Below are 16,577 nucleotides of genomic sequence, written 5' to 3'. Positions count from 1 at the left end.
ATCAAGGATTTTATTAAGCACCCTAAGAAAGAGGAACTTCTATGCAGAAGAAGTAGTGTTTGCTCTGTACACTTGCTTCATCACAACCATTGTTATGCTTCATGGATGATCTGCCTTCATTACTGTATATTTGTTCATACAGAATCACAGACTATTCCAAGTTGGAAGGGAGCCACAAGGATCATTGAGTCCAGCTCTCAAGTGAATGGCCCATACAGGGAATTGAACCCATGACCTTGGTGTTATTAGCACCCAGTTTTAACCGACTGAGCTAATCTCAGGATTTCTCAGTTTCCAAAATGAAAGCTATAATGATGGTGTTAACAATTCTCATTTTAAGAAATAATTGGTTTAAACTCAAAGCTTTTATTTTTTATTTCATTATATAGCTTTTTGATGCATAATATATAAATATCTAAGACATTTAGGTATTAAATCCACATGAACTATATTACTAAATTTCTATGCAAATCTAGACATAAGTCTAGCAAACAAAATAGGAAGCAGAGGTATAATCAGGAAAGTGAAAACAAAGAATCAGTAAAAATACAAAACAAAGTGAAAAAAAGAATTAGTTAAAATAATTTTTATATGCTCTTAAAAATGCAGATTCTTGAAATTTTTATAGAAGAATCTACTCAGGCTACAAAATTACTAGGTTTTTTTATGAGTTCAGGTTACTTAATGATATTTTATTTACAACTTGCCTCCTTGCTTACTGTGTCTGGTTGGCTAAATACCATTACTAACATAGTGGAATAAGCCCAGGGTTAAGACTGCTTAGCTTTTATCCCAACTCTAAGGATACCCTGTTTGGCCTTTGTCTGGTTTGTCCTTTCTGTCTGTTTTGTTTTCTGGATGAATGAAAGATTCATAACCAGAGAACTGGCTATGAGGAGTAATTATCACTTGCTAGATATACTACTTGCATAACCCAGGATTTCCTGTGTGCTGTGTGTGTATGTTTCCAAAACTATGGAATACGGGATTTCATAAATAAAACATTAGACAATAACTTCAAATGAAGGAAATAGTTATGAAGGAGTTAAAGATGAAGGTAATATTTCTTAAGGCAAAACGGATTTTAAACTCTAATTACAAGGGTAAAAACTGTGGTAATTCAAATCCTTGCAAAGGTAACCTATTTTTCTTCCTTGATTCTCTCTTTTCTGGCAGCTTCTGATGAAGAATAATCTTTTATCTGACCTGACATTTTCTTCCTTATTTGAACTGTGATTCTTAATCTCAGCATTTTTGTCTTTAAACAAAGAAATAGTTGCCTGCAAGTGGATGAAATTCGTGAAAAAGGCTTTGCTCATTCATTATTTATAAGCTTCTATTGTGATTTATTTTTTTTAACTGGAAGCTTTCAACTTGTGTTGGTTATTGCTGATATGTGATAAGGATAACTGAAAAGCTTCTCAGTCCTGTCTGACAAGGATATATTATGAAAGTTAAAATTACATTAATTTGCTAAGACTTTCTACATGAACCACAACATGAAATGTTTCTGTATTTATTCTGAAGGAAATTAGCTTTCATCGTACTTAGTTTCATTTAGCATTGTAAAGGCATTTGAAACAGCATTTCCAGCTTTTGTGATAGATCATTATTTTGTGAAACAGCTTTCAAAATGAGTGAGACAGGTAGGGCAGGTTAGAAGAGACTTTGCAGGCAAATTGCACAGGATTTACTGAAATATGGGAAGTGTTCTCAAAGTTGGCATCAGTTTGCAGTCTCCGGTTTAGGATTTTCACTGCTTATGTTTGGCCCATCTTCCTTCCCATGTCTTGCTCTCTGAACACTCTTGGTCACAGGATTGCTGTCACTCACTGCAGCACATGATCTCTTCAGGAACCTTCACAGAAGGCTATAGTGGGAATGAGATAGAAGACCTAAGACCCAACAGTGACAAATGATTGCTAGATGAGACTGACAGCGTAAAGTGTTACAGAAAAGCATTCACTCTTTAAAAGGGAACATGAGCAGAGGCTAAAATGGAGAAAGGCAAGCCTCTGGACACTAATGTAATGTTTCTGAGCACTATTCACCCTGTCTCTGGACTGAGCCCATCAATGAGTTGCCAACAGCCTGTGAATGGTGAGCTTTCAGATAGGTTAGATGTGTCTTTGAAAGTGTGAGTAGTTGTGCAGTGACATGATTTCTGGTTCATGTCTAGGAGACTGATTTGAAACTTGAGATTAAAGTCTTTCCAACTTTCAGAGTCATTCTCTTCCTAAGGATTTTTAAGCATTTCAGGTGTGTATGGACCCTGCTTAGTTTTACCAGTTTGCAATCACTTGGGCATTTTCCAAAACTCTTCTGAGATATGATGGGTAAATTTTCCCTATAGCTGCCAGCAGTCCTGTTGAGCTGTGATGCATGGAAGAGGAACAATGTCCAGGGAACTAAATGATTCTGTTGTAGGACAAGGTTTAATAACATTGGCTCCTGAGATAGGCTGCTAAGAGCTGAATATGCAGCAAGATTTTCTAATATGCTAAGCATATAATCACTCCCACTGAATTAGGATGGTTAAGCAAGAGGGGCAGTTGACAAAGAGTGGGATAAGAGATTCTTAAACTGCTGTCACAGGAAGGTTTTAAGGGAGTCGAGAAGTAGGAGGAGGTATATAAAAAAATTTTGAAAAGCTCTTCAAGGAGAAGGAGTCATGGAGGCAGCACCTTATGCAGGGATGTTTTTTCAAAACAAACTAAGACCCACCTCTTATGCATTACAAATGCTTTCTCTCATCCTTAAATATCTCTCAGTAGAAACTATCTTCATGAGGTGTAAATTAAATACAAAAATGTGGTGGAAATGGAAATTATGTAGTGAAAGGAACTGAACCTAAGCACTGTCTTATCTGGAAATTCTCAGTGTAAGTGAATAAGTCATACCTGCAATCATAATACTGCTGTGAATTTTGCTAAGTTTGTTTTACTCAGCTAATATCTGTTGTAGGATGATTCTTTTGCTTTTATTGAATAAGAACATGTAACTACCTGATATGCCATTGAAAATCTATCATATTAACTTTGTGAAATGTGAGCCAATTATTTAATGGTAGTGTTAATTTGTCTGGAGTTGCTTAAAGTGGGCTATAAAATTCTGTAATAAAATATGTAGAAGAAAAAATTTGAATATACCTTTAAGATTAGCTCTGTTCTTTGTTGGTAGAAGGCTTTCATCTTGGCCATATAAGTAATCTATTCTGAGATAATTAATTAAAATCAAGGATTAGTTGTTTATAATTCTGTGAGATAAGCATACATTTCACTCACATATTTCTGGGGCAGTTTTCTCTGTGTTGGTTAGTTTTCATACTTTTTTGTTCCTGTTTGAAAGAACAGCTGCAGACTCAAATTCTGAAATTTCACCCCTCCTGTCATGGTATTGACAAACATTATCTCACAAACCCAGTATATTTTCCCCCAATATTTTTCTTCCTCATTTTAACATGAACTGAGGAATTTCAGTACAATCTCTCTATCATGAGTGCGGAAAGATCTAGTTAAAAATAATGGAAGCACTACAAAAAGAAGTCAACATCATATTGTGAATATTGTACAAAGCACTTTGTTGTTGTGTTTCTTTGGAGGAGTTCCACTTCCTCCTATCCTTTTGTTGTTGAACACTCAGAAGTTTTGACTGAGCTACATTATACCAACAGTATACTAACTTGAATAATTTAGAATTTTCAAAGCAAACTGGATGAAATGACACATAGAAATACAGAGCCTCCACTTACATCCTTATCTATGTTGACCTATGATAAACAGGAGAGAGCCATAATGCTACCTCCTTGCTTCCTTTATTTAGTATTTGGAGGTGACTTTTTCACTGATCAGCACTTGTGCTTGGGGATCTGAAAAACCAACAACTGAGTTGTACTCCTTGTTGAGAGAACAAAACCTTTTGGTGTCTCCCTCTCAGCACCCCTTTAATCATACCAAGAGGACAGTATATCCTTCCTCTCAATAAAAATCTGGTTTATTTCCCTCATAGACTAATTCCCCCAGTTGTTTAAGATATCAAATATCTTTATGGCTTTTCTTGACTTCCATAAAGCTTCGCATGTTCTCTATGAACTGTCCTTTCCTTTTTGTAAGGGACAAGGCGTTGATAATGTGGTTCCCTGGTACTAAATGTTGCAGGTTTTCCCCACAGTCTTGGGTTTCTCGGTCAAAAAAGTCTTGATCTTCGGGCTGGCTTGGAAGTTTGTTTCTCCAGCTGCCAAGCTCCATTCCTACAAGGGCTAGCTCCTGGTACCCAGGCTAGGTAGTTGTAGGCTACCTCATCAGGCACATTCTCTGTGTTACTTCATCTGCGAAGGAAGCCATGTAAGAATATAGAAATGTTGAAAAGGAATGACACTGTATGTCACATGAAGTAATCACAGAAAAACTTTCTCAACTGCAGTACTTTAATCAGACCATGGATTTACACTGTCTTTTTTGTATGCTCTCCACCTGTTACATGCTTATCACATCTCACCTAGTCCCAGCTCCAGAAATAGTTGCAGAGCAATTACTCTTTTCTCCTCTACATTTATCAGAGCTATCAGGCTTTAACCTGTTGCTGTAAAGTTGTGGCTAGACCAACATCAAGGTGCACGTCTTCCCTCTTTCCTATCAGTAGATGCTGTGGACCATCTGGCATCTAATATGCACACTGTATATCAATATGCATTCTGATGTTTGTCTCTCTTCTCTCTAGGTTGTGTTTTGATGTTTTAGATCTACAGGTAAAAGCTGTCATGATACAAATACAAATGGAAGTGAATCAGTTCTGTTTTTAGCATTAAATGACATTTAAAAGTTTAGCTTTTAAATGACTACTGGGAATATTTCTTTTACAGTTTACAACTGTCGGGAATTTATTCATGTATCTATTTCACAGAGAATTTCAGTCAGTGACAGAAATTACAAACGTATATTCACTCCTAAGAGTATATGATGCCACATGGATGGGCTCTGTAAACTGCTGCTGGGGACCAGGGGATCCTGCTTTTATTCCAAACTAGTCTTAGGGCCCTCCAAGTAGATCACACTCATGTGAAATGAAAATTAGTCTTCGAAGCTGGAAACTCCAGCTTTTGATGGGGGGACAAATGCCTAGGTCTCCCTGTCAGATTTGCAGCCCAATCTACAGTTCTGTGTAGACAATTTTAACAATAAAAATAATTATTTATGTAAGGAAAACTTTTACCTCCTGTGAGCTCTCAGATTAGTATTAGTCAGCCTGCAGATTTTACTAAAATGGAGCTAGGTGCTCCATTCAGCAGAGCTGAAGAGGCAAAAATCACTTTGAGTGAGAAAGGAGAAAAGGTTACTGTGGATCTGTTGGGTAAAATACAGACTTTTCAAATTCGCAATCTAGTTCAAGGTCATCAGCTCCCAAAATCAGTGTCACAAATAGGGTCATGAGCTCAGAATTTAAATGTAAATTGCATGCCCCAATATAGAGGCCTGAAGGGCCTACTTTTCTGTTGAGCTAACTCATCAAAGAAAACTGTGTCCAGTGTGCCTCGAGTTTATAAGTATGATCAAAATGTAAAAGTTTTAGTGTAAGAGTGATAATTTAGTAAGTTCTTGCACTTCTAAGCCATTCCAAAAACCCAACAGAAATGGCAGAAATTCGTTCATGCCAGATGCTATCAGATGTGTGGGAAAAATGCATGTCAGAGTTCCAGCTACAGTGACCAAGGCAGCAGACAAACAAATTAAATTCCTCTATCTGCATACGCTATTCCGTTAGGTGCAGGAAAGTCATGTATGTGACCATAGTCCCAAAATAGCAGATGAGACTAACTGTAAAATTTTATCTCAAATGCATGTTGGCTTTAATTATATAACATAGTAAGGTTTGCAGTCAGGGTACTAATGAGTTGCTAATTCCCAGTCAGAGTAAGAGATTTGATTCCTGGCCTATCTGCTAACTAGCCAGTCTACTTCATACTGGCTGGAGCCTGCTGCTATGAATCTCCTGGGAAATACTTCACTAAGCAAGATGTCCTAGTTGTTTAAATGGGAGGGGAATGTGTGATTTAGCCATACCTGCTCTCCCAGCAAAAATGTCCTGCATAGTATGAGCCAGTAAGAAACTGTGTGATCTTTAAGCTGGAGATGTCTGTGCCCAATAACAGTTTCCTGATTATGTAAATGAGTTCTTAAAAATACTTTGCATTTCTTTCAAGAATCAGAAATATTTCTTTTAATGATGTTAGCTGTCTGGCATTCTGATTTAATAATTCATACCCTATTCTTTCATATTTCTTTTCCTTTTGACATACTGTCAAAAAAGAAGAAAAAATCAGTTAAATAATTGAGAACATGTGAACTGCCATAAGCAATCACTCTTGTTTGTTTCTCTGCAGAGCGAAAGGAAGTAAAGGTGGGAGAATACAATGCTGTAGCTGACACACTGGAAATAAACAACAGTGTCATCAGATTCCAAGGTAGGAGAGAAGACTGGAAAAAGGTATAGGAGTGACATGAATAGATGTATGTAGTTCGTAAGAATGCATGCTCTTAAAGAACTGGTTTAGTATTTTTAATAAAAAAGTATGACACTGAAGAAAGAGAAAGGGAACTAAGCTGTGCTTAAAAAATGGGATTCTGAACAGAAAATCGCAATATTTGGAAATTGTATACTTGGTTTTTATTCCAATGACAGGGCAAATTCAAATTTATATGTGTACACAAATGTTCTTTGATATTTCAGCAAGCAGATGTGTCTTCTATTTCGTCTCCACCAATGAATAATGTTCTTATTTAATCCCCATTTCCCACTCCCCCAGCTCATCTCACCTGAGGGATGTTCTCATGTGCTATGTTTGCAGACACAAGAGGGAGGTGGTTGTTTTTCTTTGGGAGATGTCTTTTAGGTAGTTAGAAAATAGAGTTTTAAAATACAAAGACTAGCTTTAACATGGCCCATGTGAAACAGGGCCAGAGAGGGTATTTAGCCCAGCAGCTCTCCCAAGGTCCACAGCAGGCATATAGCCTTGTTGCTGTATCTTCTTGCCTTTTTTTATCCCATGCAGTTCCAAAGATAACATGGGAACTTCGTCTGCCCTCACAGCAGTTGGAGTGTGGGCATACCCATGGTTTTCAGAGCATATGGTCATGGCAGTCAGATGTGACTGAAATGAGTTTTAAGGGTGTCTCCTGTTGAATATAGGCATACATACTATTTTTTCAAAGCTAATATTTAAGATTTATTCCTAAGTTCTGCTATGGTGCAGTTCAGTAAGATAAAGTCAAGTTGACTTTGTCAGTTCTGTGTGGTTTTTCTCTAGGAGTGGTGAGGTGCATGAGTATCAAGCTGCTGTACTCTACTACACCTTCCTCTAGTGTCCCAAAACCCAAGGATGGCATGAGCATGGGTGGAGTTTCACTGAAGTGATCTAATTCATGGCTACTTTTCCGCCTTTCCTTTTGGTATCCTTTGCTTTAAAGGACTTTAAAGAGCACATCTACACAAACTCACATCTGTCTGGAGAATGAGGCTTTGGAAATGAAGAATGCAGAACTTGTCCCAGTTACCAGAGTCTGGGACCCAGCAGATTATTTTTGCTGCAAGGAGGAACTAATGATGTAGTTGAATAGTGAATCAATACCATTAATTTCCAGAGAATGTATGCAGGATGAATCAAGTAACAGGAGACAGGCTTTGTTCATAATTCCTTGCCTTTATAGACAGTATATGATGGGAAAAAAATCTCTATACAGTTTTTTTCAGAACAAGACAGTTTTTGTTCTGACCACATCTGAAGGTGTTCTTATATTTAATAAGTGCAAACCATCAGTATACTCTCTACGGTTCAGATACAGCATTGTGAGGTTTTATTCTTTAGTGTTAGTTATTTTAAATCAGATGTGTGCTTTATTATCTTTTTGTTTTGTTACTCGTCTAGTTTTGTGAATTGCCATGGACTGTAAATGCATGCTCTGTGGAGGGAAAAAGAAAAGAGGAAAATTCTCCACTATCAAAACAGCAAATGATCCCTTCACTGTCACTTTATTGTAATCACCTAAAGGATTTTTTTTTTTTTTAAATCTTTGGCATAAAGACAAAAGGATAGCAAGTTTCCATGGTCTGAATTATTTCAGCTTAACTGGTATGGGTAAAGTTATTTTGTTGTATAAATCCTTGAATATTCTTTTAGGTGCAAAGTAGAAGAGTGGACGTAAAAATTAGCCATGGTAGCTGCTAGTCAGTCACTTATAGCTCTGTGATCTGTGGTTCTGCAGAGCTCTGCTTCTGCAGCCATGCTGTGAAGTGGAGCTTCTTGGCCCCATGTGGTCACCCTTGCAGCCCCACAGAGGACTGATGAAAAAGGACAGGCTTAGGCAGTGTAGAGCACACAAATACAATTCTGAAGGAAGACAGTGATGCAAAGGACCTTTTTCCTATTCCCTGCACCAAGGAAAAAGTTAGTAAGCAGGTAAACTGAAGCGTGGGAAGTAGGGGATGCAGAGCTTTATTGCACTTGTTAGGCAGTGATTCTCCTCATTAAAACAAGACTTTTAATAGTGGGAACTGACTGTCAATCAAGCTCATGGCTTTAAACATATCTTTTAAGTTCATATGTTCAAGTCCACGTCTGCAGGGATTTGCAAAGTGGGTCTGTTCCTATAAAACTTCTGCCAAAAAATATTTTTCCATATTGTTCCATTATTCTGAGGGCGCCAACAGTCCTGCCTCCCCTTCTCCCAGGGCTTCCCCCACCTTGCCCTCAGCCCAGGACCCCGTTTCATCCCACAGGGCTATTTCCTGTCCTAGTGATGTTACACCAAGAATGGTCTCAACAGGCCGTTTGAATTTGCTCTGGTAATGACAGTATGCACAGAAGAGATGCTTTCTGTTTTCTACTCATTGTTCTGTCACTTGTTTCAGAAAAGCAATGACCTCATGGTAAAATTTGCAGTCATAGTATTCATTTTAGTGTTTATCTGAACTTTAAAATGAGACTAGTTATCATGTATGAGTTTCTGCATCAGGGTTTTGTTGTGGTTTTTCTTTCAAAGAGTATATTTACCTGTTCCAGAAATACAAATCTTCATGTCAATCTATATGACTAACATATGTCTGTCAAAGTCAATGACTTCAACTACTGGTGTAGTTCACGGTTGCTAAATGTAGTGAATCATATATAAGGCAAAGTTTCTTACAGAAATTCTGCATCTGGTTGAGGTTTTGCCTTTTTTTTTCTTCATGTAATTGTAGGACTTGAGCCTCCAAAGGACAAAACAATTATACAAGAGGAGCTGCGCAAAATCTCTCTGCCTCTCTACAGCATCCTTTCTGCCCTCACCATCCTAGGAATGATAATGGCCAGTGCTTTCTTGTTCTTTAACATCAAAAACAGAAATCAAAAGTAAGACACTTGTGTTACTTCTGTCTCTAATTCTTTCATATTTAAATGCCATGTTTGTAGAACCCGTCACGTATATATATCTATCTACATATAAATATGTAAGGAAAATGTTAAAACTGTGGAAAGATGATATTTTAGAACTGTTTAATTGAAATCGCTGTGTAATATATGAAACAGACTGTATTTTTCTTTTATACTCTCTGAACAGTGTAATTTTTTTAATCTATGTTTGACTGTCTTCTAATAATATTAACCCTTGCTAATTAATTCATCAGTTAAACAGGAGGTCTTTTTAGTAAACATTCAAATACTAAAACAATTCTAGACAATGCTAGACTTTATAAAACAGCAAATACTGTGCATGCCTATAGATTTCATGAAGTTCTACAAGAAGGTTTATCTGTTTGCCTGGTTACAAAAAACTCTTCATTATTGCTCTAATAGCCTAGCAGTAATCTTTTCCTCTTAATGCACTATCACCTTTTGTCCATAGACTAATAAAGATGTCCAGTCCCTACATGAACAACCTTATTATCCTTGGAGGGATGCTTTCTTATGCATCTATTTTTCTTTTTGGTCTTGATGGATCCTTTGTCTCCGAAAAGACATTTGAGACACTTTGCACAGTAAGTAACTCCATATATTCTAGTTGAAGATAGTCTTACAGAAAGCCCTGTGAGAAATGCAAACAGAAAATTTAGGTAGTTGGATGTCTTAGTCCATTTAATCACTGAATCTCTTTGTTCTTTACTGGGGTATTTTCTGAGACCAAATTCTGAGACCTGCACAAAGCTTTATTATTATTGTTGACGTTGTTGTTGTTAGTACTAGTATTAGTATTGAAAGCTTCATGTGCATTGGTATTTGACCTCAGACTGAAAGGGTAGATGTACTTTCTTGTTTTGAAATCATATATATGAAGATGATTTACTAAAGGTTGTGCTCATAGTATGACAACTGTAGTACCTGTAAAACTACTATGTTGTCTTTATATATTCTATATTATTTTAAACTTCATGACTGCTGTTTGCCTAGATCTTTTTAGTCAATCTTTTTGGCTGAATCTCCAAAGACTTGTACTACTACTTCCAGGCTACACTATAAACTCACACACGCTTAGATCCATATAGAATGCAGTCTAGTTAAATCAAAACGAACAACTCTGAAACCAAATTAAATATGTCCACCTAGAAACCTAAAATGTCTTAATTGCTCACTGTAATGTGCAACCTAACTTACAGAGGACATTTCAAAGAAGGGAAAAGAGAAAGAACTTCACTGCAAGGATATTCCCTCCAGAAACAATACAAAGGGCATTTAATCAAACATTTTCTTCTCAAAAAATTTGAAGACTGTGCTTAGACCTGTTGCCTAAGAATATCAGACTTACTTAGGAGTTATCTTCACTACGGTTTTGATCCTTCTTCAAGTCTGTAGAAAGTTGCAGTTCACTGCACTTTTTTTTTAGGTGTCTGAATTTCTGATGTCATGACTGGAGACAGGATAATTCAAAGCATGAAAGTTGGATGCATAAAGCTAGTTGATGCGAAGACATCCAAATATGTCAGCTGAAACCCTCCATACTGTCTAGAACCATTAAAAAAGTGAAATACTATGTGACTTGTTCAGTTATACCATTTCAAAACACTGGAGATTCTTTAGCATATGCCAAGATGGACTAGAAGATACAGTATAGGTGAATGTACAGGATTGTCTGTGGAAAGTCCTACCCTCCTTAGCTGGGCATGGACACAGCTGTATTTTAGACACTCAAACATTAGCAGCAAAAGAAAAGAGAAAGAAAGAATATCCAGTCTTTCTACAGTAAAGCATTAATCTCTATAGAGCTAGTAGAAACAGGTGCCTCAAAGACTTGAAAAGGAGGATCCTGTTCACTTCTCCCAAACTAGTATACAACTCTGTGAATACATCGGGGCCATTAGGAAGTGAAAGATGCCATCATCTGTTTTTTATCCAGCAATTATACCATTTTTTGTGGAACAACTTCTAGTGGAGCAGAATCGCCATTAGGAAGCCAAGTCTTTTCTCACCCTCCATTGCAGTAGTGGCAAGGGATGCAGTTTCCACATCCTGATGTCTGCTCAGACTTGAGGGGCTTGTATTCAGAGCTCCTGAGTTCATTGCCAGGCTGCAGGCCATTGTATGACTGGGCTACAACCCTCCTCTGGAAGCAGCCAAGCACTGCTGAATAGAAGGAATGTGGGAACCAGACCTACTGATCAGAATTGAGCTGTTCTAGGGAACAGGCTTCCAACCAGATGTAGCTATATAAAACTAAATTTAAGTCCTTCTTTAAATGTGAAACAGCTCAGTCTTAACTCTAAAAAATGAACCAACATCTAAAATCCCGTGCCTCTGAGCTAGAACCTTTCTTCTATCTGATTTTTCTCTAATTCGCCTCTCAAAATGTAACCACTACCCTCATATTCTAAATGCAAAAAAAATTAACTGTGGGCTGTTTTGTTCTGTCATATCTTACATTTCTCTTCCTTTTATTCTGATTTGTATCTGTCACATTATGTTAAGTCTGTTTGTCTATCTGCTGAAGAGGGATAGATCTGGGTTGGCACTTGATTAATATAGCCACTTGATTAAATGACCAATAAAAGAAAAGGGTGAGGAAGAATGCTGTGTCCTAAAGCCAACTTTGATTAAGTAACACCACCTGCCTTAAACAGAGTTTTTGGATTTTTTTTTTTTTTTTACATAGTTAAATGCTGTATCTGTGAGATTTCTTCCCAATCTTGGCTTTCCACATTTTCAGTCCAGTACAGAAGCATTTCTGATTGTATTTTCCTGTGCACAGCTGCTGATATACCTTATGAATCCTAGCTCTGTCAGCAATTAGTTTTTCATCCATAGATGCAACAAAACCTTCTGTAGCTGCCAATCAGGAATTTTTTTTTTCTGACTTCCTGATCATTAAAACAATACTTATAAAATTTCCTTCTCCAGTTATAATTTTTTAATGGAATAGTTTATACTTCTCTTAGAAGCTTAGATAATAATGATAGATATAGCATAGATAATGATAACCATCTTTACATGGCTATCATTGACTATGGCAATGCATTTTTCTTATATCTAGAAAACTCTGAATTAATGCTGGGAAATTCATAAATATGAAAGACAAACATGCTTTTCTGTTCAATAACTCTTTTCTCTCTCCTCCTCTCCTCAAAACTTCCACAAAGTGATGGGTACAACACATACATTTGGCTCCATGTCATAAACATCCAGATTTCCATATGGGCAATATGCTTAGTGGTTTCATAAGGACTGCTTACAGATACCAGTGTTTACAGGATCAGGCCATTACAAATCTCTCTTCATCATCCATCTCCCTGGAAATGCATGATTTTGATTACCCATTCTAACCATAATGAGAGATTAGTTTAAAATTCCCGTTTTATGTAAGACTGTGGCTTAGTCTTTGAAAGAACTAGCTACAATGGAAAATGACCATAAAAAGCCATTGAGTCAAATCATGGGTGTAGTAAATACATCTCAGGCACAGAGAAGAGCCATGTCAATGAAGGGAGATATTTTTTTTCGTAGGGAAGTAAAAATTTTCATTCGGCTTTTATAAGCACATGCAAAACTATAAAGCTGTCATTAGTGTTATCCCCTCTCTGTCATTAGTGTTATCCCCTCTCTAAGCCAAGTAATCACCCTCTTTGTCTTCTGTATTTCGAAAGTGGTTAGATTTCACCAGGGTAGCAGTATATACACAAGAGCAAGTGTACCTAATTAGATATGTTATATACAGTCTCTGTTTAAGTTTCTGACAATTTTTGACGACAACTATAGGAAGTCCTTAAAGCTACTGTGTTTACTAAGATGTCCATGCCCATCGAGGGGGAATTGGAACTAAGTGATCTTTAAGATATCTTACAACCCAGGCCATTCTATGACTCTATACTCACAAATGCAAGAAAAAATGTTTTCCAAATTGTAGGTATTACTTTCAACTCTATTGGGTGTGTTTCCTTTGTAGTACAGTGTTCCACTGTTTGGAGGGTGAAATGCTTTGTAATGTCTGGTTGATACTTTTCTAAAATCTAAATCTACATATGCCATATGCTTACTGCTGTAATATTCCAAGGACACTGAAATATGATCCAAAATTAAACCATTAACACCTGGAAGTTTCAAAGGATTTATTTGATAAGCTGTAGTACCATTTTCCACTCTGTAAGGCACTTGTTGTGGGAGGATATGGTGCATAAGTCATTATGCTGAAACAGAAACAAGTGTAAATGTATTTGAGAGTCAGCAAGCACTTCAAACATATGGTCAAATAATTTGCTGAATAGAGGTATTATATTTGTCTTTGAAATTATATAATGTTAACTCTATGCTAGAGTGGGTAATTTGTTCCCAAACACACTTGTTTTTATCTTGGTATGCCCATTTTCTATGGAAAAGTAATCAAATATATGCATAATAATTGTTTGTACTTGCAGTAAGAATTCATAATAGCAAACGTAGCATTATTTAGTTTCATGTCAGAATTAGAGATTAGGTATCATATTTTAAAACTCCAGTTATATGGAATTAAAATGATCCAGAACAGTGAGTTCTGAGAAAGTGGTCAGTGTATTATTGAATCATTAGATCATGTCTTACTTAATGGCAACTTTATTGGTTGTACAGAACAAGGAAAAGCAATACAATATTTCATTAAATGCATGTATGCTAAAGTACAAAGCGCTTCAGATATGAGAGAGAGAGAGAATGAGAATGTTTTGTCGTTTTTAATCTCAGAATTACCATGATATCATAGCAAAAAAAAAAGTTAGAAGTAAGGGTGTGAAACGAGATGTGATGCCAACTGGAAAAATGCAAGCAAGTGGAAATATAATTGAAGGCATTCATTATATGGAAGAGAGAGACTCAAAATTAGCAATGCCAGTGACATACCCTATGAATAGAGTTTAAGCTGACATACTAAATGTAGATACTTTAAATAGAGAGAATATTAGATATGATCATAACATTTAGACTTCTGCAATACATTCCACTGAGAATTTCATGGTTTACATTTAAGGTAAGTAATGTCTTTGCAAGTTGGAACTGCTACGGGATGAAAGACTACTATGGTCCCGAGGAGGACCATAGTCTTCTCTGTTATGCATTTTCCTCAAATAGGTACTTCTAATTATTAGGTTGGGGCTGAAGATTGAGTGCTCCACATTGGAGTAAAATGCCCATAATCTCCTCAAAGAAAGGTCTGCTGTGTTAGGTAGACTGAACATCTCTGCTTCTCCTCAGTCTTGGTAGTTCTGATGTGTAGCATCACTATCTCCTAGAGAGTGTGCTGTACTGGGTGATGGCAGTGATAGAAAAGGGGCAAATGATATGTTTAGAATAATTCAGTATAGGATTCATACTCTTCTAGGAGTACTTTGTACATAAAGAAGAAACCAAACAGTGGGGTGAGATGGGATAGAGAGATAGAAAGAGGGGGAGTATAAAGATACCACTTTGTCAGACCACTGAAAGATCCAACTGCCTACTGCAGTGTGTCTGTGCTAGTATCCAGAATTTGTGTTTTTCTCAGTCAAACATTTTGAGAACATGTGCATTCTTGGCAACAGTAGATGTTATAGACCTTATCTTCTCAAAGGTGTACTTTAAGATGTGACCTTTAAATGTATCTAGATATTCAGAAGCCCTTTCTAGTTTTCAACTAGTTTTATTCTTAGTTATGGATCGCTAACACTTTTGACTCTGTGCCATGTAACAATGTGAAAGGCAGGTTTTGTTCTTTTTTACTGATTTTTCATAGTCTTATGTCTGCCATGCTGAGAGAACAGCTAGGCAAGGTGGAACTCCATGGTCCACATTGCATCTTTTCTTGGGAAACCCTGAACCTGTGCAAGGTGAGGATTGCAGGGTGGAAAAGACATCAGACACTGAGAGACTGCAGTGAGGAGCAGGCAGGAAAAGACAGTTGTGAGATGTTATGAAACAGATTCCTAGGAATGGGAGCAGGCTGCAGGGTGACGGGCATGGTGGACAACTTGCTAAAACTATGAAAGATGTCTGAGAGCAGTTCTGGAAGAAGGGACTTGCCTCTAATGGGTAAACAGGGAGAGGGAGAAGACCTACGAACCTTCTGCCTAAATATTTATTTCTGCTTTGTCTTCACTTGTCACTTTGAGTTTTCTCTGTTTAATCATTTTTGAGGCAACTGACTGAAAGTAAAACATCTGGGCAGTGCCACCTTGAAGCCGTGGTTTTCTCATTATACTATGGGCAAGAGCCCCTGGGACTAGATACCGTGCTACAAAATAGCATCTGGCTTTGATATTTGGACAGTAGTTGGAGATGTGCTCCTTATTCATGTTCTTTATGCTCTTTAGGCATTTTTCAAAACTCAGGTTTTGGGGTGGGTTTTTTTTCCCATCTTTAGACCTCATATTTGCCTAATTCTTTTCCACAAATTGTTTAGTTTTGGACAGGAATTAAAGAAAACCCAAACAGACAGATACTCAAATTTTACTGAACTGCAAGAGGATTTAGACCTCTAATCTATTTCTTTGTCTCCAGAAACCATAGCCTTTGTTTATTTTTTTTCATCTGGCCTTTTTAATTTTGTCTGTATTCTTCAGTTTATTTCCTACTTAATTGTTTAGCTGTTAATTTTAATCCCTTTTTTGTATAATCACTTCCATAATTGTCCTCACTGTCCTTCAGCCTGAGACTGATCTCACTCCTATTTAATTCAAAGGCAATTCTCATTGCCTTTGAAAAACTCATGTTGCTGAGTTTAACATAAGCCTGCTCTGCTTCTATTTTAGTAAATGACATTTTCTTGGGGGTAAAAAAAAAAGGATTCAAACAAAAGTTATGAGGCTGAATAGATCCTAGAAACAAAATTATGTTGTGTGATGAAGTAAATACACCACAACCTTGCCAGAGATTTATTAAGGTAATATTTTTAGAGTGTTTTGCCTCTCCTACAGTAGGACAGCAGAGAGATTTCAGAAGCTCCTTATAGAAAAAGGAGAAAGTGTAACATCTTTTACTCTGCCCACAGATTAACTCTGAAAAATGATCTAAAGTGTATTAAGAAATCACCACAGGAGATCTCACAGCATGTGATGAGCCACTGTACTTAATTTATGTGAAAACAGCAGGATTCAATTCTATAACATTATTGCCA

The 16,577-nt window shown here is 36.9% G+C and overlaps 1 protein-coding gene across 1 annotated transcript in view; it reads left to right on the top strand.

Annotated features, from left to right (window-relative positions):
* The window catches only part of GABBR2 (gamma-aminobutyric acid type B receptor subunit 2), a 370,340-nt gene that overhangs the window by 193,789 nt on the left and 159,974 nt on the right, over nt 1-16,577 (top strand). The window contains exons 9-11 of the mRNA XM_018069987.2: nt 6,380-6,460; nt 9,235-9,385; nt 9,879-10,011. Coding sequence (XP_017925476.1) covers nt 6,380-6,460; nt 9,235-9,385; nt 9,879-10,011 — 365 coding nt within the window. The remainder of the gene's footprint in view (nt 1-6,379; nt 6,461-9,234; nt 9,386-9,878; nt 10,012-16,577) is intronic.

Source organism: Manacus vitellinus, unplaced genomic scaffold (assembly GCF_001715985.3).
Source record: "Manacus vitellinus isolate BGI_N305 unplaced genomic scaffold, ASM171598v3 scaffold_17_pilon, whole genome shotgun sequence".
NCBI classification, from domain to species: Eukaryota; Metazoa; Chordata; class Aves; order Passeriformes; family Pipridae; genus Manacus; species Manacus vitellinus.
Note: the sequence above shows the minus strand (reverse complement) of the source record. Positions and strands in the feature narration are given on the sequence as shown.